Source organism: Oncorhynchus mykiss, chromosome 25 (assembly GCF_057628025.1).
Source record: "Oncorhynchus mykiss isolate SJ-2025 chromosome 25, ASM5762802v1, whole genome shotgun sequence".
NCBI lineage: Eukaryota > Metazoa > Chordata > Actinopteri > Salmoniformes > Salmonidae > Oncorhynchus > Oncorhynchus mykiss.
The window spans coordinates 50,620,395-50,641,720 of NC_143046.1; the positions used below are offsets into that span (position 1 = coordinate 50,620,395).

Here is a 21,326-nt window from a genome sequence, read left to right on the forward strand (position 1 = left end):
TTGGACAAAACGTGTTGAAATCAAGTATCCAGACAGGTGACTTGGTGGCAATTTTCACTAGGGATTAACATTGACCAGTCCGCTGACATTTTCCGATTACTTGAAAACAAGCTATCTCAGCGTAAGTCTTGTTCTCGTGAAATTAAGAACCACTGTTTCATTTTAGCCCCTAACACCCTGCTACTGGCTCAATTCTAGTCAAGCTCAATCAATAAAATTATCATTCAAAATAAGATTTGAACCCAGGTGTGGTTGGATATTGAAATTAAGCCCTACTACATTGTTCCAGTATGCCAGCATGAGTAATGTTACCCTGGTGTTTTGGCCCAGTCCCTATAGCTGTAAGGAGAGTCCTTGTGTGCTGCTGTACATCCCCGACGGCCACACCAAGGAGATGCCCACCGCTGGCTCCAAGAGCAAGAGCCAGGCCGCCACCACAGTGAGTATTGTTACCTACCAGTATACTAGAGTGACACTGCATTAGGGAAGGAGAGAGGAACTAACTACAGGCTCATCTCAATAATCTAAAGTGGTTTCATCTAGTTTTCTCCTCCCCTTCATCTGCACTGGTCCAAAGATATAGGATGGCTGATGCTCACCAGACAATTTTCTATCAACTGTCATGATCTTTCTGATTAATGCAGATAGGAGAGGCAGTTGTTAGTCAAATAGAGCTTGAATCACTTCACATTTTTCAGATGCACCCTGTATTATATATTAATGTAGATTTGATTATTGTACAGTGGCTTGCAAAATAATTCACCACCCTAGCATTTATCCTATTTTTACAACAGGGAATTAAAATGTATTTTTGGGGGTTTGTATCAGTTGATTTACACAACATGCCTACCACTTTGAAGATGCAAAATATTTTTTATTGTGAAACGAGCAAGAAATAAGACACAAAAAAACAACTTGAGCGTGTATTCTAACTCCTTGTCTCCTCTCCTCTTAGCCCGCCTCCACAGCCAAGTGCAAAACCGCCCCGGTCTCTGCCCCAGCCCCCCCTACCGCTAGCGACGCCAGCACCGTTTTCTCCTACATCGTGGCTCAAGGCGAGAAGGTGCGCAATTTGAAAACCACCAAGGCCCCTAAGGAGGAGGTGGACAAAGCGGTGAAGGAGCTACTCTCACTCAAGGCCCAGTTCAAGCATCTGACTGGCCAGGACTACAAACCAGGCATGGGCCTGCCCGCTAGCTCCGCCCCTCAGAAGGCAGCATCCCCTTCTTCTGACTCCGCCTCCTGCCCCTTTGCTTGCGTCACCCAGCAGGGGGAGTTAGTGAGGAAGCTTAAATCCGAGAAGGCTCCCAAGGTTTGAGTCTATTTTTCTGTTTATCATTTGGTGCAGTAACACCCCTAAAAAACTGACATGAAATGCTATTGTATTGTTGTGGTAAAAAAAAATCCAGATTTGTAGCTACTGTACATTTTTGGAATTTGTCTGTCTGTTAGTACATACGTTAGTTACATCTTAGACACCCACTGGCCTGATTATGACGAAACTTTAGTGAATGATGCATCTTGCCATAGATCCAGAATGTTCTGAATTACACTGATTGGATGCGGATCGTTGTCCTGTTGGAAGGTAAACCTTCACCCCAGTCTGAGGTCCTGAGCACTCCTGAGCAGGTTTTCATCAAGGATCTCTCTGTACTTAGCTTCGTTCGTCTTCGAATGAAACACCATTATGCTTGGTAATATGGAGAGGTGGTACTCAGTAATGTGTTGTATTGGATTTGCCCCAAACATAACACTTTGTATTGTTACGTTCCCACAAGACAAACTCAATATGTTGCTCATGTTGCTACCCTCACCACCTGAGCTGCAGTCAATGAACAGCATTCTCACATAGGTGTTCCTCTTGTCCAGGTGGTATGTGGAATGCAATAGAGATTGCGTCATATCTGTTGGGGCGGTATGCACATTTGAGTGGGTCCTGGGTGTCTGGGATGATACTGTTGATGTGAGCCATGACCAGCCTTTCAAAGCATTTCATGGCTACAGACGTGAGTGCTACGGGATGATAGTCATTTAGACAGGTTACCTAGGTGTTCTTGGGCACAGGGACTATGGTGGTCTGCTTGAACCATGTAGGTATTACAGACTGGGCCAGGGAGCGGTTTACAATGTCAGTAAAGACCCTTGCCAGCTGGTCAGCGCATGCGCTGAGTACGCATCCTGGTAATCCGTATGGCCCTACGGGCTTGTGAATGGTAACCTGTTTAAAGTTCTTACTTACATCGGCTACTGAGAGTGAGACCACACAGTCGTCCGGAACCGTCTAATGCATCTCGTCTAATGCATGGTTCAATGTTTGCCTCGATTAGCGTCATAGCCGGTGTAGTCTGATTCTATGTTACTCGTGTATCGATTTTATAGCTTATCACATAACGCACACACGGGGGCACACCTCTTTAGCGCCACATCTCCCAACAGAGCTACAAAAAAATTATCTGGCTCCAAAATATATTTTGTCATGATTCCTCCCGTCCCTCCTGTTGCTAGCGGTCCTTTTTAGGGGGGGGGGGTACGATGTATCATAATGTTGTATGGGTACTTTGTCACGATTGGACAAAAGTTGACATCGCCCAACCCTATTGTGAGCTATCAAGTATTGATTTCCAACGAGAGGAAAAACACTTTTTTCATTAATCCACGCAATTTAAGTTTAAATATTTGTCCAGGGGGGCTGTATAATTCGTGGGGGACGACATGTTTACTGTTGGCTTGTTTTTAATTGATGACATTACATTTAGAATCCTGAGGTGAAATAGCCGCCACAATTGTAGTTCCTACAAATAGAACATTGCAAATGTGTTTCTTTGTTTTGAGGCTTTCCTGCCGAAAATATATGATACATTTATTTTTTATACTCTCTCTCTTGTGTTCTCTCCAGGACCAGGTTGATGCTGCAGTCAAACAGCTGCTGGCTTTCAAAGCTGAGTTCAAACAGATCACAGGACAAGAGTACAATCCAGGGATGATCCCTCCTGATGCTGCCCCAGCCAAGAATGCCCCCACTGCCTCATCCTCCTCTGCCTCAGGCCTATATGAAAGTGTGACCAAACAGGGAGACACTGTTAGGAAGCTTAAATCTGAGAAAGCACCCAAGGTAAGGTGGAGAAGTGTTCACTAACGCTTTACTTTAACCCTGCAGGTATTGGATATTATTATGAGGTTGTAATGGACTCGTCACTCCTATTTATTTATTTCACCTTTATTCAACTGGGCAAGTCAGTTAAGAACAAATTCTTATTTTACAATGACGGCCTACCCCGGCCAAACTCTCCCCTAACCGGGACGACGCTGGGTCAATTGTGCGCCGCCCTATGGGACCCCCGATCGCGGCCGGTTGTGATACGGCCCGGGATCAAACCAGGGTTTGTAGTGACGCCTCTAGCACTGAGATGCTGTGCCTTAGACTGCTGCACCACCCGGGAGCCCGTTATTTATGTATTATCTCTGTATTTGCTCCAACTGTTCATAGCTGCTCTATACATTTTTAGCTCCTTCATCCCTGATTTCTCCTCCCTAACCTCTGTATTTGATCAATCACTCCACAAAGGACCAGGTGGATGCTGCCTTGAAGGAGCTCTTAGCCTTGAAGGCAGAGTACAAACAGGTGACAGGTCACGACTACAAGCCAGGAGCTGCCCTAGCCCCTGCTCATGCCTCAGTCCAGAGCAACCCAGCCCCCACAGCCACTTCTGGCTCAGGCATCTATGAGCGCGTGACTCAGCAGGGTGACCTGGTGAGGAAGCTGAAGACAGAGAAGGCCCCCAAGGTGAGACCAACAGGAAGGGATGATAGGTTGGCATACATTAGGCACGCGTTGGATAAAATGCTTCATAAAATATTGAATGGACATCATGCCTGCTCTATTGCAACATTTCTATCGGCAAAATTCTTTATTTTATAATATTATTATAAAATATTAATTCATTTTTGGTAGTTTAAAAGAAAGTGACAGGAACCCTTTTATCTTTGTCCCCTCCCTCTCAGGACCAGTTGGACACCGCTGTCAAGCAGCTGCTGTCACTCAAAGCTGAGTACAAGCAGGCGACTGGCCAGGACTACAAACCAGGCGTGGCCCCAGCTGTCAGCCCTGCCCCTGTTCAGGCTAGCCCCGCCCCCCAGGACCAGTCTGGTTCTTCCCCTCAGGCACTCTTCACCCAGGTTGTCCAAAAGGGGGAGCTAGTGAGGAAGCTGAAATCAGAGAAGGCTCCTAAGGTAAGTGGGATTTCGTTTCACTTTGCAAACCTATGACCAAAAATGCTGAAAGCGTGTTGGCGAGAAGTTATTCAGATGAGGAATACTGGAGTTTTGGTGCTGGTACCTAGTATAGCTAACTATAAATAATAACATTTATTATATAAATATTTGCTAACAATTATTAATCAGATTTAAGTCTTTATATTGTGATTTAGGGATAACCCTAATTGCTAGTAGATTGATGAAATGCCACAGGCAGACCTCATAACGCAATATAAAATGCCACCAGGACCAGGTGGACTGTGCCGTGAAGCAGCTGCTGGCCCTGAAGACTCAGTACAAGGCCCTCACCGGAGAGGACTACAAACCTGTGGCTGCCACTGGAGCCTCGAGCAGAGAGGACAAGAACCGCAAGGACCGAGAGAACAAGTCTGAGAAACAGGCAGGAGGAGGAGGAGGGAAGAAGCAGCCAAAGGGAGAAAAGGGCAAGGAGGCCTCGTTGGGAGGCACAGGGGGAGGAGGAGATGGTGGTCCCAAGAAACAGACAAGGTGAGAGAGCGGGATGGATGGATGAATAGAAATCATTGGTACTTTAATGGAGTGAAGATTTGAAGATAGTGGGATAGATGGCAGAGATGGAGAGAGAGAGAGTGTTGAACATAGGGGGTGTACTGCTGAATGGATGTGGTCCTGTATGATCAGTTGGTAGAGCTTGGCGCTTGTAACGTCAGTGTAGTGGGTTCGATTCCTGCTGAGGTCACCAGTAAGAAAATGTATGGCAGCAAACATAATATTCTTACCTGTATGGTTTGACCTGCTGCGCAATAAGCTCAACACATTGCTCCTATAAATGTTTCAAATTGTTATTGCACACAGTGGAATACCGTCAGGGCCTTCAATGCATTCAGAGGAGGCCTAATAATATATTAAATGAACATTGCTTTATTGAAAATTACTTGTGAAAATAAATCTGGGTCATCTGGGATTGCTTAGTGGGACTATCATTGGCTTTTCAACAAGACAATGACCCAACACGCCTCCAGGCTGTGTAAGGGCTATTTGACCAAGAAGGAGAGTGATGGAGTGCTGCATCAGATGACCTGGCCTCCACAATCACCTGACCTCAACCCAATTGAGACGGTTTGTGATGAGTTGGACCGCAGTGTAGACATTGTTAATGTTGTAAATGACTATTGTAGCTGGAAACGGCTGATGTTTAGTGGAATATTTAATGGAATATATACGTAGGCGTACAGGGGCCCATTATCAGCAACCGTCATTCCTGTGAGAATTGAAAAAAAAAATCTAATTGATCATTAGAAAAACCTTTTGCAATTATGTTAGTACAGTTGAAAACTGTTCTGATTGATTAAAGAAGCAATAAAACTGTCTTTAGACTAGGTGAGTATCTGGAGCATCAGCATTTATGGGTTCATGCTCAAAATGGCCAGAAACTGTCCTTTTCTTCTGAAACTTGTCTGTCTATTCTTTTTTTTTTTTTTACCCCTTTTTCTCCCCAATTTCGTGGTATCCAATTTGTTGTAGTAGCTACTATCTTGTCTCATCGCTACAACTCCCGTACATGCTCGAGAGCGAGACAAAGGTTGAAAGTCATGCGTCCTCCGATACACAACCCAACCAGCCGCACTGCTTCTTAACACAGCGCGCATCCAACCCGGAAGCCAGCCGCACCAATGTGTCGGAGGCTACACCGTGCACCTGGCAACCTTGGTTAGCGCGCACTGCGCCCGGCCCGCCACAGGAGTCGCTGGTGCGCGATGAGACAAGGACATCCCTACCGACCAAGCCCTCCCTAACCCGGACGACGCTAGGCCAATTGTGCGTCGCCCCACGAACCTCCCGGTCGAGGCCGGTTACGACAGAGCCTGGGCGCGAACCCAGGGACTCTGATGGCACAGCTGGCGCTGCAGTACTGCGCCACCCGGGAGGCCCGTCTGTCTATTCTTGTTCTGAGAAATGAAGGCTGTTCCAGAAACTGAAGATCTCTTACAACGGCAGAGTTCCTCTGTCCAGTGTCTGTGTTCCTTTGCCAGATCTGCAAAGAAAAAGCCATATCTTGACTGACCAATAAAAATGTAAAATTAAGATGGGCAAAAGAACTCCAGACACTGGACAGAGGAACTCTGCCTAGAAGGCCAGCATCCCGGAGTCTGTTGATATTGAGACTGGTGTTTTGCAGGTACTATTTAATGAAGCTGCCAGTTCAGGACTTGTGAGAGGCGCCTGTTTCTCAAACTAGACTCTCTAATGTACTTGTCCTCTTGCTCAATTGTGCACCGGGGCCTCCCACTCCTCTTTCTATTCTAGTTAGAGCCAGTTTGCGGCCGTTTCCAGCTACAATAGTAATTTACAACATGAACACTGTATTTCTGATAAATTGTATGTTATTTTAAATGGACAAAAAAAATGTGCTTTTCTTTCAAAAACAAGGACATTTCTAAGTGACCCCAAACTTTTGAAAGGTAGTTTATGTGGGAACTCCTTCATGACTGTTGGAAAAGCATTCCAGGTGAAGCTGGTTGAGACAATTCCAAGTGTGTGAATGCACAGCTGTCAAGGCAAAGGGTGGCTATTTGAAGAATCTAAAATTGATTTGGTTACTACATGATTCCATATGTGTTATTTCATAGTTTTGATTTGATGTCTACACTGTTATTCTACAATGTAGAAAATTGTAAAAACAATAAAGTAAAACCCTTGATTAAGTAGGTGTGTTGCCAAGAAAACCCAAATGTATTAGTCTAAAACTAACTTTGAGTATCGATTATATACTTATATATATACTCCCCTAGCAAACAAACTAATCGATTCTGAAAAAAATCTGTTGAATTTATCACTGATGTTCTGTTTTTTTTATTTTTTTATTGCAGCTTGAATGCTGTGAAAATTGTGAGTTAAGTTAGCTAGCTAAAAGTTTGGCCTTCAACCTTGTTGGCTCAATTATGAAAAGTTAACAACGCATTACAAAGTGTATCGATAGTTTTTTTGTTTTAGCTGATACTAATTAAGTGCTGTAATTGCGTGGTTGACTTGATCTGAATGAGCTGGGAGTGTATTGCATTTTTAAAGAATGATCTCATGCATGTAATGGTGATTTGGGATGGCAGGCTGTGGCCAGATGAGGTTGTTGTTTTGCGTTCACACGCAACAACATTTTTGGACTAGACTCTATCTACCAAGAGTTTCTATTTTTCGTCTATTTACCACCACAAACCGATGCTGGCACTAAGACGGCACTCAACGAGCTGTATAAGCCCATAAGCAAACAGACTGATTACCAGGACCTATACACTGAGCATGCATGCGCTGACCAACTGTCAAGTGTCTTCACTAACATTTTCAACCTTTCCCTGACCGAGTATGTCATACCTACATGTTTCAAGCAAACCACCAATAGTCCCTGTGCCCAAGAAAGCAAATGACTATCATCCCAAGCACTGATGTCGGTGGTGCTTTGAAAGGCTAGCACAACTCCAAAACCAACACCATCATCCCGGGAAACCCTAGACCCACTCTATATTCGCATACCGCCCCAACAGATCCACATCGCACTCCACACTGCCCTTTACCAACTGGACAAAAGGAACAGAATGCTGTTCATTGACTACAGCTCAGTGTTCAACACCATAGTGCCCACAAAGCTCATCACTAAGCTAAGGACCATGGTACTAAACACCTCCCTCTGCACCTGGATCCTGGGCTTCCTGACGGGAGGCCCCCAGGTTGTAAGGGTAGGCAATAACATATCTCTTGGTTTTGGGGACCCCTCAGGGGTGCGTGCTTAGTCCCCTCCTGTACTCCCTGTTCACCCACGACCGTGTGGCCAAGCACGACTCCAAAACCAAGTTTGCTGAAGACACAACAGTGGTAGGCCTGATCCCGACAACGATGAGACCGCCTATAGGGAGGAGTTCAGATACCTGGCAATGTGGTGCCAGGACAACAACCTCTCCCTGTGAGCAAGACAAAGGAGCTGATCCTGGACTACAGGAAAAGGAGAGCCGATCACGCCCCAATTCACGTTGAAGGGGCTGTAGTGGAGCAGGTTGAGTTTCAAGTTCCTTGGTGTCCACATCACCAAAAAACTAACATGGTCAAAACACACCAAATCAGAGGCCACGACAACACCTTTTCCCTCTCAGGAGACTGAAAAGATATGGCATGGCTCCCTAGATCCTCAAAAGGTTATACAGCTGCACCATCGAGAGCATCTTGACCGGTTGCATCACCGCCTGGTATGGCAACTGCTCGGCATCTGACCGCAAGGCGCTACAGAGGGTAGTGCGTACTGCCCAGTACCCCACTGGGGCCAATCTTCCTGCCATCCAGGACCTATAGACTAATAATCTGCTGCTACTTGCTGTTTATTATCTATGCATAGTCACTTTTACCCCTACCTACACATTGACTCGGTAACGCTATTTTATTGTAACTTTCTATTACATGTTTTACTTTAGTTTATTTATGAAATATTTTCTTAGATATATTTCTTGAACTGCATTGTTGGTTAAGGGATTGTAAGTAAGTATTTCACGGTTAGGTCTACACCTGTTGTATTTGGCGCATGTGACAAATAAAATGTGGTTTGTTTTGAGCCGGGCGATGATGGCATGATGATTAACTTAGGAGCCATGCTTCTGAAGGCCAAGGCCCAATAGGCACAGTCCGCTACTGATCACACAAAGTAAGCCAAATGCAAAAAAGCACAGATCAGAGATAAGACTTAAAACTCACTATAATCTGCACTGTGATTTAATTTGAAAATGTACTTGGGTAACATTGTAGGTTCTAAGGAACTGATTATTTAACCCGGGTTAAGTAAAATGAACAATGCAAGGTATTGGATAATATGCCTTCCAATCGATTTCACACTTATTGGTTATTTTGCTAATTTCTCACTGCCATTTGCTCATGCAAAATATCACCCTAATGATGTATGTGTCTTTTCCTAATTCAGACTGGGGCTGGAGGCTAAGAAGGAGGAGAACCTAGCTGATTGGTACTCTCAGGTGAGTGTGTATGCGTGTACTGTACATACAGTGCCTTCAGATAGTATTCACATCCCTTAAACCTTTCCACATTTAGTGGTTACAAAGTGGGATTAAAATGGATTTATTTGTCATTTTCTGTCAATGATCTATACAAAATCTCTGTCAAAGTGTAAGAAAAATTCATGTTAGAATCACAATTGGCAGCAATTACAGCTGTATCTTGACAGTCTTTCCACACCTGAATTGTGCATCATTTGCCCAGTTTTATTTAAAAAATAATTTGAGCTCTGTCACCATTGGTTGTTGATCATTGCTAGACAACCATTTTCAGGTCTTGCCATAGATTTTCAAGCAGATTTAAGTCAGAACTGTAACTCGGCCACTCAGGAACATCCACTGTCTTCTTCAACTCCTGTGTAGATTTGGCCTTGTGTTTTAGGTTATTGTCCTGCTGAAAGGTGAATTCTTCTCCCAGCGGCTGGGGGAAAGCGGTCAGAATCAGGTGTTCTGAGCGTATCTATTTTATCCTGAACAATTCCCCAGTTAACGATTACAAGTATACCCATAACATGACGCATCCACCACTATGCTTGTAAATATGGAGAGTAGTACTCAGTAAGGTTTTGTATTGGGTTTTCCCCAAACATAACATTGAGGACAATCAGGGGAGAAGGGCCTTGATCAGGAAGGTGACCAAACATAACATTGAGGACAATCAGGGGAGAAGGGCCTTGATCAGGAAGGTGACCAAACATAACCTTGAGGACAAAAAGTTATTTGCTTTGCCACATTTTTTGCAGTATTACTTTAGTGCCTTGTTTTGCAACAAGGATGCATGTTTTGGAATATTTGTTTTCTGTACAGGCTTCCTTCTTTTCACTTGGTCATTTAGTTTAGTATTGTGGAGTAACTACAATGTTGATCCATCCTCAGTTTTCTCCTATCACAGAGATTCAACTCTGTTATTGTTTTTGTTATTGCGAAATCCCTGAGCGGTTTCCTTACTCTCCAGCAACGAAGTTAGGAAGGACACCTGTGTCTTTGTAGTGACTGGGTGTATTGATATTTATATATTTATTTATGATCCAAAGTGTAATGTTAAATTTGTGATTTTAAGTTTCCCTATTTCTATTATTACGGTGCTATTACTCAGTTATTAGTGCACCTGCGCGGGTGTCTCTGTTGATGGACCTGGCCTGAGTGCAATGGCAACCATGTATTGTGGAAATACGGTTTAGTAAACGTTGTTAAACTGAAACCTAGTCGATGTCATAACTTCATCATGCTCAAAGGTATATTCAATGTCTATTTTTATTCTTATTTAAATGTACCCATCTACAAATACAGTGCATTCGGAAAGTATTCAGACCCCTTGACTTTTTCCACATTTTAAGTTACAGCCTTATTCTAAAATGGATATACTTTTTCCCCCTCATTAATCTACACACAATACCCCATAATGACAAAGCAAAAAAAGTTTTTTAGAAATGTTTGTACATTTATGAAAAAGAAGAAAAACTGAAACGTCACATTCACAGTATTCCAGACCCTTTACTCAGTACTTTGTTGAAACACCTTTGGCAGCGATTACAGCCTCAAGTATTTTTGGGTATGACGCTACAACCTTGACACACCTCTATTTGGGGAGTTTCTCCCATTCTTCTCTGCAGATCCTCTCAAGCTCTGTCAGGTTGGATGGGGAGCGTTGCTGCACAGCTATTTTCAGGTCTCTCCAGAGATGTTCGATCGCGTTCAGGTCCGGGCTCTGGCTCGGTCACTCAAGGACATTCATAGACTTGTCCCGAAGCCTCTCCTGCTTTGTCTAAGCTGTGTGCTTAGGGTCCTTTGTCCTGTTAGAAGCTGAACCTTCGCCCCAGTCTGAGAACCTGCTCCAGAGCATTCAGGACTTCATCAAGGATCTTGCTGTACTTTGCGTCGTTCATCTTTCCCTTGACGCTGACTAGTCTCCAGTCCCTGCCCCTGAAAAACATCCCCACAGCATGACGCTGCCACCACAATGCTTCACCGTATGGATGTTCCAGGTTTCCTCCAGATGTTACGCTTGGCATTCAATCCAAATGGTTATCTTAATTTCATCAGACAAGAGAATCTTGTTTCTCATGGTCTGATTGTCCTTTAGGTGCCTTTTGGCAAACTCCAAGCGGGCTGTCATGTGCCTTTTTACTGAGGAGTGGCTTCCATCTGGCCACTCTACCAAAAGGCCTGATTGGTGGAGTGCTGCAAAGATGATTGTCCTTCTTGAAGGTTCTCCCCATCTACACAAAGAAACTCTGGAGCTCTGTAAGTGACCACCGGGTTCTTGGTCACCGCCGTGACCCCTGTCCAAGGCTCTTCTCCACCGATTGTTTTGTTTGGCCTAGGAAAATATTTGGTGGTTGCAAACTTCTTCCATTTAAGAATGATGGAGGCCACTGTGTTCTTGGGGACCTTCAATGCTACAGAAATATTTTGGTTCCGTTCCCCAGATCTGTGTCTTGACACAATCCTGACTCAAAGCTCTACAGATAATTCCTTCGACCTCATGGCTTGGTTTTTGCTCTGACATGCACGGTCTTGAATCTGTGTTTGAAATTCACTGCTCGACTGGGTGACCTTACAGATAATTTTATGTGTGGGGTACAGAGATGAGGTAATCATTCAAAATCTTGTTGAACACTATTATTGCGTCCATGCAACTTATTATGCAACTTTTTAAGCACATTTTTACTCTTGAACTTATTTAGGCTTGCCATAACAAAGGGGTTGAATACTTATTGCCATTTCAGCCATTTTATTTCATTTATTAATTTTTCAAAACATTATTCCACTTTGACATCATGGGGTATTGTGTGTAGGCCAGTGGCAAAACAATCTAAATTAAATCCAGTCTGTAACACAAGAACATTTGGGGGGGGGAATCAAGGCCTGTAAATACTTTCTGAAGGCACTGTATATGAGAATTATGTTTTTTGTTTGTTTACCAGTCAATAATGTTTCCCTTCACTTCCTCACATGCTCCCCATTTACCCTTAACTCTGCCCTCCACCTTCCCTCCAGGTGATCACCAAGGCAGAGATGATTGAGTACTATGACGTGAGCGGCTGCTATGTGCTGCGACCCTGGTCCTACTCTATCTGGGAGTCTATCAAGGAGTTCTTTGACCGCGAGATTAAGAAGCTGGGTGTGGAGAACTGCTACTTCCCCATGTTCGTCTCGCAGGCTGCCCTGGAGAAAGAGAAGTCCCACATAGCTGATTTTGCCCCAGAGGTGTGTATTGAGGGGGGGGGGTGATGGGTGTTCTGACATCTTGTGGTGAGATGTGTTTTCGGTGTGTATCGAGCCCTATTGGAAATCCTGGTCCTCGCTTCTCCAGTGATTTGTGTGTGTGACACCACCATTTTGTCTTTTTGGAATGCTCAAGAAGATCTTCTTTTAAAATGATTTGACACATTTGTAGTTAACTGTGTTTGTGTCTTCTGGCCTCAGGTTGCCTGGGTAACACGGTCAGGGAACACTGAGCTTGCCGAGCCCATCGCTGTCCGACCCACTAGTGAAACTGGTAAGAGACACACACCTTCCCACCTTCTGTCAGTCCGTAAGGTTAAACTTGATGCATTGAATTTCCAGATGCTTTTCTCTGTCTCAAAAGCTTTATTGTATGGCTGTATATCATGACTATATTTTTTACCCATGACGCTCACCACTTCTACCCGGTATTTCTTCCATACAGTTCTAAATGTACTAATTGATACTGACCCATAATGTTAATACTGTCATACAGTTTCTGTACCACCTCTCTCTTCTTTTTACAGTGATGTACCCTGCCTACGCCAAATGGGTCCAGTCCCACAGAGACCTACCTATCAAACTCAACCAGTGGTGCAACGTTGTGGTCAGTGTCCACTCCACTAATGATAATTGTTATATTCACCATCATCGTTTGGAGTCAATTCCAGAAAGAAAAATCTTAATTGGACGAGCCCAAACGTACTTAAAATGGAAGACGCCTAACCATGGCCAGTGTTTCCACTGTCTTTTGGCAGAACTCTTTAGGATACCTTAACAGAATGGATCCAGAGTTTTACTCCTTCTCTCGTTTTCTCATTTATTTAATTTTTTATTTTCTTCCTCAGAGGTGGGAGTTCAAGCACCCCCAGCCCTTCCTAAGGACCAGAGAGTTCCTGTGGCAGGAAGGACACACGGCGTTTGCCACCAAAGAGGAGGCCGCGGAAGAGGTAAAAAGGTCAATTTATTTTCAACTGTCCTTGAGACTAGATCTTACTTTTCTGTCTTGAATGTTGAGTTTGGACTTGTCATGTCTGGGGAGTGCATTCAAACAATGCTTGAAGGCAGACTTGGTAAGTCTCATTTACTTCATTTGTATTTATGAAATATCACTGTTGGAGTGACAAAACAAACCCAGGTAAGATGTCATAATGTGCTCTGAGAGTTTTCAAGCAGCAGCTGGGCCAGCCACCCTTTGATTCGTCAGTATCAGGCAGCTGGTGTTCTCGTTTGCTTGTAGCCTACAAGCGTGTACTACGCTACTCTACTGTATTGTAAATATGCATAAGCAGTAAAATGTAAATCTCATTTACATAGACAACGGTAGTGGCTTAATCTGCATGATCTCTTGCTGTGCGAACACTTACCTGGAAATGTTGACCATCAGCAACTATAGGATTAATTCGCCACCAAAAGGTTGCAATGGTAAATTTAACATCCAATAGGAAAGCACTTAGCCCGCTAGCAACTCTGCAAAGTTTGCAAGTAAGTGCATGAATGTTTATTTGGCTGTAGGCTAATCACCCACCTATTTGCAAGCAATGCGTGTGTGGAACTAACGTAATCTGTTTGCTTGCCAGCAAAACTAGCTAGCTTCACCTACCAGTAGTAGACAGAGCTGGCTTTCGTTATTATTATCCGCTCAACTAGCAAGAAAATATTCTCATTGCTGAATGAAAATCCCCCACAATTCCAATTTTCGTTTGGAAGTTCAAGCGAGCAACATCAAATCCTGCGCATCATCAGCTATTGCACACAGACAACGCACAGACGGATTGACAGCCAGGAGCCAATATTATTAACCGTTCCAACATGCATTTGTCAGCTAAATAACACTTTTATTCTTTATCACTCTAATTTAAAATGAGTCTCATTTGTAATTCTAGGGATATAGCTAGATATATGTATTGTTGAGTGTTGCTGTAGTCGTGGATGGATCAGAAGAAAAGAGAACGTGCAACAGAGAAATGATCAATAGGCCTATGCGTCTTAATGACTTAGAAATCTGACCTGCAATCTGTGAACAAAGCTACTGCACTTATCATTTGTAAAACTGTCATTTTAATCACTTTGAAGTGACCAAAATGGCAAATGAATCTTTCATCTCTACATTTAGAGATGTATAAAACCATTTTTCTCCCTCAACATACCTTTTGACCCCCCCCCCCCCTAGTCTTTTAATAAATACTGACTCATCTTCTCCCTGTCTGTGCATGTGTCCAGGTGTTACAGATCCTTGACTTGTACGCACGGGTCTACGAGGAGCTGATGGCCATCCCTGTGGTAAAGGGCAGAAAGACAGAGAAGGAGAAGTTTGCAGGAGGAGACTACACTACCACTGTGGAGGCCTTCATCTCTGCCAGTGGCAGAGCCATCCAGGTACACTTATAGGCTGCCGCTACATTTGGATTTTGTACCACAAAATTCTGGATTGAGACAGTAGTTGTTTAATGGGTGTAGGTGTAAGCAAAATGTATGAAGGTCCTATAAAATTGCTGGAGCCTTGATCCATAAGTGCTAATATCCATCACATTCATTCAGACATTAATTGAATTAAAGCCCACCTCAATTATTTGAAAGTCTGCAGCCTTGTCAAATTCAGTGCTTCCTTTATAATGGACCGCACTGGCCAAAATGTCTGCCACAGTGAACCTGTAGTTAATGGGCCTCACATCCCATTTTCCATGGATGATGGGGATAAATTTGTACTACGGACAATAAGGCCTATTCGTTGATTTCAGATTTTCCCTGTCTCTTTTCCTAGCCCTTTGTAAGCAATCTATAGGAAGTTATCCTAAAATGGCTAGAGCCTTCAACAGTTCTTGCCCATGGTTAATTCTGGCCTAATAGAAGACTAGGGGAAACTTGGCCTCTTAGCCGAAAAACCAAACCAAAGACACTAGCTTGTAATGCAGTTTTATAAAGCACAGTGAAATACTCTCTATCAGCAAAACAACCTCTTAGGCATACTTTTATTGATGCTTAAGTAAATGTTTCCTCTTCCTCTCAGGGTGCCACCACCTTTCTATCATCAATTAATCTAAATGTAAAAATATGATTCATAAAATATATATATAAAAAACAAGTTGAATGGTTCTCTTCCTCTCAGGGTGCCACATCCCACCACCTGGGCCAAAACTTTTCCCGGATGTTTAACATCGAGTTTGAGGACCCCAGAAAGCCGGGCGAGAAGCAGCTAGCCTACCAGAACTCGTGGGGCATCACCACCCGCACTATCGGCGTGCTCACCATGGTACATGGGGACAACATGGGCCTGGTGCTGCCCCCCAGAGTTGCCTGTCTCCAGGTATGTTTTGATCTACATTTTGATTCCACCTTTATTTTACCAGGCAAGTCAGTTAATAAGGACTGCCTGGCAAAAGGTAAAGAATTTCACCTTTCATTGGCCCTAGTCAAATTCTATAACCCTGCAATTTCTCCTGCTCTTCTCTTCCAGGTGATCATCATCCCGTGTGGCATCACAGCCTCCCTGCCTGAGGCTGAGAAGGAGTCTCTGCTGGCCCAGTGCTCCAAGTACCTGGCCCGGCTGCAGAGGGGAGAGACCCGGGTAAAGGCCGACCTCCGAGACAATTACTCTCCCGGCTGGAAGTTCAACCACTGGGAACTCAAGGTAAAACCACCACTCACGGTCTTGTGTGGCTCAGTTTGTAAGAACTGGCTCCACAACGTCAGGGTCGTGGGTTCGGTTGTCACTGGAGTCATACACTAAACATTTTGCACTCACTGTACTGTATGTCTCTTTGGATAAAAGTAGATCTTAAATGGTGTATATTATTATTATTATTATTATTATTATTATTGTTGCAATAATCCCCAGAACCCTTTCTAGGGGCATTAGAAAGTTTGCAGCCTTGTCTCATTCAGTGCTTCCTCTAAAATGGACCGCACTGGCCAAAATGGCTGCCACAGTGAACCTGTAGTTCATGGGCCTCATGTAACTTTTCCATGGATGTTGGGGATAAATTTGTACTACTGACAATTGGTTGATTTCAGGGATAAACTTCTCATCAGTCCAATTGAAAGGAAATGTCTGCATCTCTATACTCTCTCTCTCTCCTTCGCTTTCTTTCTTGCTCTCCATCCTCTCTCCACCCCTCCTTCCATCCCTCTCTCTCAGGGCGTGCCCATTCGCCTTGAGGTGGGTCCTAAGGATCTGAAGCAGGGTCAGTGTGTGGCCGTGAGGAGAGACACGGGGGAGAAGATCATCCTGCCCGAGGCAGACACCGAGAAGAGACTCGTACAGCTACTGGAGGACATCCAGACCAACCTCTTCAAGAGGTATGCGTATGCTGATCCACACACACACCAACTGGAGGAAATCAAGGGCAATATCTTGTAACACCCACAATCCCTCTCATTCTCACTCTCTCGCGCTCTCTGAGCTACTGCACAGGGACTAACATGCATGCGAACACACACATAGTGTGACTAATATGCCTCTTCCTCTGTGTTGCAGGGCATCGGACGACCTGAACAAACACATGGTGGTAGCAGACTCTATGGAACAGTTCCAGAAAGACCTGGACCAGGGCAGGGTGTGTTACGTTGAAGTTTGTTTCTGTCAGATTCCCAATCATCAGATGAATCGTTTCCATGTCTGGCTGGCTTAAGTAATATAAATGAACTGACTTACATGTATTTGTTTTATGTTGATAACCACAGATTGTCCAGATCCCCTTCTGTGGAGGCATCGAGTGTGAAGACTGGATCAAGAAGACCACTGCCAAGTAAGACTCACTCAAGTACCACTCAATGACTGAGATGCATGCTAACATTCACTGACTATACCAAACATTAGGAACACCTCCCTAACACCTTCACATCAAGATGCGTTATCTACTCTAAGTGAAGTGTTACCGGTGCCCCTCTCTCTCTCCCCCTCTGCAGGGACCAGGATCTGGAGCCCGGTGCCCCCTCCATGGGTGCAAAGAGCCTGTGTATCCCCTTCAAGCCCCTCAAGCCCCTGCAGCCGGGTCAGATGTGCGTCAGTGGCAAGGAGGCCGCACAGTATTACACCCTGTTTGGCCGCAGCTACTAAATACAGTCTTAAGTGGCTTTCTCTCCTCGATCTGGGATATAAGAAAGAGGCGGATAGGTGAAAGAACAAAGATTTGTTTTCACCTATCATGCGCTTTCAAATCAGCAGAGATGGAGAAGAGACGAGGAGATATACCCAGAGTCAACACCTTGTAGTGTGTTCCTTTCCTTTTGACCCTAACCTTGCAATGGTGGCCCAACCCCTCAAGATTGACCAGACACTCTCCATAGTCAGCTATTTTCTCCCACTAGCCCCAAATGTAACAAAAATGACCCTTTCTTTATACCCAATGACACAATCTTTATATTTTTGTCCCTTTCTCACTCCCACCCTACCTTATCTCAGGACCTTTCCCAGGTAGAAAGATGACATGGTACTCAGGCAAGATGTTTCCCACTAACTGAACTGATATCATAGCTATTGGGGGTGTACTATAGGTGGGTGGTGAGGGTTGACCCCTGGAGGTTATAGCCACATTTGTCCCCAGTACAAACTCATAGGAATACTGCATACATCATGGAATAAGGAACTATCACATACATGTACTCTTGTGTTCCCATACCTGTACTCTTGAGTTCCTCTAACGCAATATTAAAACTTTTCTATAATAAAGGGATTCTCAAATTCCACTGTATAGGCATTATCATTTGAGAGCTGTTTTTACCTGTACATTATCTGCACTTAATCTGTAAAGGGGGTGATTGTGTTGATGATCGTCCAAGCGAGTGCACACATCAGGAGGAAGAGGGACTTGTTCAGGTGCGGACAGGACAGAAATATTTGTTTTGTGTTCAGGTGTGGAAAAGTGAAACTTTCCACTTTCCCAGGGTTTTTATTCACATTACAAATGAATCAGTGATTCAAAAGTCAGGCAATCAATTGAGTTTTATTTTACTATTGTAGGCTACAGTAATTTTTACCTCCAATATAATTGATCATGCACAATGATGTGCCAAATATATGATTTACTGCATTGTTATAGGTCAGGTATTCCCAAACTGGGATACACGCAATGCCGTGGGGGTACGCCAAATAAAAATATGATTCATTAGAATAATTCTAAACATTTTCAAACAGTCCAATTCAATTTTCGAACGGGGCTGGCTATACATTTGGGTGAGGTTTTTTTGTCGCCTGAGTAGCCTCGTTTCACTGCGAAAAATAAAATGAAACCGTGTAGTGCAGAGAGAAATAACAACACTATGTCAATTACAGGTAGCCTAGTCAAATAATTAACATCCAATCACATTAACTGTTACACTCTCGCGGGAATTCCACTAACGGTACATATGTAGCCAAACGTAGCCACTGCTCATTCCGTTTGCTCAAAAATTAATAAATGGTTAAAAACAAAAATAGGCCCGCGTCCATAGACACATACCAGCTCTACTGCTACTACCGGCAGAATATAATAATACCTGCATCTGTCGACGACACAAGTTGTTCTGCTTCCACGAGCACATCCAATGCTAGCATCAGTAATTCTAAATGTGTTGTTAGCCCAGCTAGCATGGACACTGACAGTTGTGAATCTGATGCAGCTGAAGAGATACTGCCCCCTTTCCCGGGAAAGCACCGAACAACAGACGGGGGACGTTGGACCAGCAAAAAAAGCAACGTCCTCTCACTGTCAACTGCGTTTATTTCAGCAAACTTAATGTGTAAATAGTATGAACTTAACAAGATTCAACAACAGACATGTGACTAACACATGGAATAATGTGTCCCTGAACAAAGGGGGGTTCAAAATCAAAACTAACAGTCAGTATCTGGTGTGGCCACCAAGTGCATCTCCTCATGGACTGCACCAGATTTGCCAGTTCTTGCAGTGAGATGTTACCCCACTCTTCCACCAAGGCACCTGCAAGTTCCCAGACATTTCTGGGGGGAGCGGCCCTGTCCCTAGCCCTCACCTTCCTATCCAACAGGTCCCCGACGTGCTCATTGAGATCCAGGCTCTTCGATGGCCGTGGCAGAGCAGTGATATTCCTGTCTTGCAGGAAATCACGCACAGAACGAGCAGTATGGCTGGTGGTATTGTCATGCTGGAGGGTCATGTCAGGATGAGCCTGCAGGAAGGGTACCACATGAGGGAGGAGGATGTCTTCCCTGTAATGCACAGCCTTGAGATTGCCTGCAATGACAACAAGCTCAGTCCGATGATGCTGTGACACACCGCCCCAGTCCAGGATTATCAGAGTGCAGAAGCCAACCGCAGTCATTTAAGGTCTGTTTGCAGCGGATAAGGAAGTTCCTTCTCTCCGTCTTCATTTGTGGTGTTGTTGCTTCAAATTGACTGAACACTGATTATTGAAAGGAGGAGCTAGGAAAATTGGCAGTTAAATTTGCGCGTGTAGGTGTATATTTAGTAGCTGTAGGCGTTTAATTTGACGTGTGCAGGACCGCTTGCAGACGTTTATTTAGCACATGTTGGACCGCATGCCAGCACATTTGCACGAGCTTATTTGACGCGTGTAAGCGTTAACTTAATTTTGCGCCTGCACCTGTTAACTTTACACACGTAGCATTAAAAAGATTGCGTTTTGACTATGTGCTTTGTGACCCAAATGGCGTTCCATAGTTAACGTGCGTGCAAGCAGTTGCTCCCGATGCCACCTGAGTACACTGCAGCATCCACCGAGAGGCTCTTGCTGCCAAGGGAATGCCTGACAGCTTGAAAGACATTTTGGGCACTACAGTGAAAATGGTTAACTTTGTTAAAGCAAGGCCCATGAACTCTTGTGTATTTTGTACACTATGCAATTATATGGGCAGCGACCATGTAACGGTTTTACAACAGCAGCGCTGGTTATCAAAGGGAAATTGAGAGACAAGCTTATTTTTTATTTTTTTTACTGACCATTTTCACTTGTCTGACCGCTTGCATGATGACGAGTTTCTCTCACAACCTGCCTATCTGGGTGATGTTTTTTCTCGCCTGAATGATCTGAATTTAGGATTACAGGGACTGTCCGCAACTATATTCAATGTGTGGGACAAAATTGAGGTTATGATTAAGAAGATGGAGCTCTTCTCTGTCTGCATTAACAAGGACAACACACAGGTCTTTCCATCATTTGTATGATTTTTTTTGTGTGTAAATGAACTCAAGCTTACTGACAATGTCAAATGTGATATAGCGAAGCACCTGAGTGAGTTGGGCTAAATAAAGAGCAAAATTATTTATTATTTGTGCTCTGGTCCTATAAGAGCTTTGTTTACTTCCCAAGAGCTGGGTTGTGACAACTCACACTCATTCTTGTTTAATAAATGTGTTGTGTTTGTGTGTGTGGCAGGCTTACAATGATGGCAAAAAAAACATTTGAGAGTGCATTGACCCTGGTGCTAGCTGGAGGTTGAATGCTTGAAGGGGTACAGGACAAAAGTTTGGTTACCACTATTATAGGCAATTCCATTAGAATAAACTACATCAATATTTGCAGCCATATGATAATTGTCTATCCAGCAGCTGATCTGTCGTCAGTATTGTGTGTTCATGCTGTTAAGGTGAAGAATTTGAAGAGAGAGCAGAATCCGGAGCAGTTCTGTCTTCCTTTCAATCCTGTCAGTGTTGACCTGTTTCAACAATGCACTCAAACGAGACATTAACATAGACTGTTGTATTAATGGCTGTATGCTCCTTGCTCAATGGATTTATAACCTTCAAGAAACTTCATTTTTTTTACCAGATCTTTGGAGATTTTTTGTTTTTGTCACTCCTTGAAGTGATGTAACGTCTTAAAGCACCTGGCGGAAAG

The 21,326-nt window shown here is 43.9% G+C and overlaps 1 protein-coding gene and 2 non-coding genes across 3 annotated transcripts in view; all 3 read left to right on the top strand.

Annotated features, from left to right (window-relative positions):
• Positions 1–18,197, top strand: part of eprs1 (glutamyl-prolyl-tRNA synthetase 1) — an 88,706-nt gene extending 70,509 nt beyond the window's left edge. Inside the window, exons 17-34 of the mRNA XM_021584352.3 lie at positions 331–439; positions 956–1,312; positions 2,897–3,112; positions 3,566–3,784; positions 4,003–4,230; positions 4,502–4,761; positions 9,191–9,242; positions 12,282–12,491; positions 12,711–12,783; positions 13,037–13,116; positions 13,358–13,459; positions 14,733–14,888; positions 15,619–15,816; positions 15,967–16,140; positions 16,648–16,808; positions 16,987–17,065; positions 17,193–17,257; positions 17,418–18,197. Coding sequence (XP_021440027.3) covers positions 331–439; positions 956–1,312; positions 2,897–3,112; positions 3,566–3,784; positions 4,003–4,230; positions 4,502–4,761; positions 9,191–9,242; positions 12,282–12,491; positions 12,711–12,783; positions 13,037–13,116; positions 13,358–13,459; positions 14,733–14,888; positions 15,619–15,816; positions 15,967–16,140; positions 16,648–16,808; positions 16,987–17,065; positions 17,193–17,257; positions 17,418–17,568 — 2,890 coding nt within the window. The 3' untranslated portion in view covers positions 17,569–18,197. The remainder of the gene's footprint in view (positions 1–330; positions 440–955; positions 1,313–2,896; positions 3,113–3,565; positions 3,785–4,002; positions 4,231–4,501; positions 4,762–9,190; positions 9,243–12,281; positions 12,492–12,710; positions 12,784–13,036; positions 13,117–13,357; positions 13,460–14,732; positions 14,889–15,618; positions 15,817–15,966; positions 16,141–16,647; positions 16,809–16,986; positions 17,066–17,192; positions 17,258–17,417) is intronic.
• LOC118944384 (small nucleolar RNA SNORA5) lies at positions 15,092–15,229 on the top strand. Its single transcript, XR_005039610.1, has one exon. It is a non-coding gene; the product is annotated as a small nucleolar RNA SNORA5 (small nucleolar RNA).
• LOC118944385 (small nucleolar RNA SNORA5) lies at positions 16,375–16,511 on the top strand. Its single transcript, XR_005039611.1, has one exon. It is a non-coding gene; the product is annotated as a small nucleolar RNA SNORA5 (small nucleolar RNA).
• Positions 18,198–21,326: the final 3,129 nt, after the last annotated feature.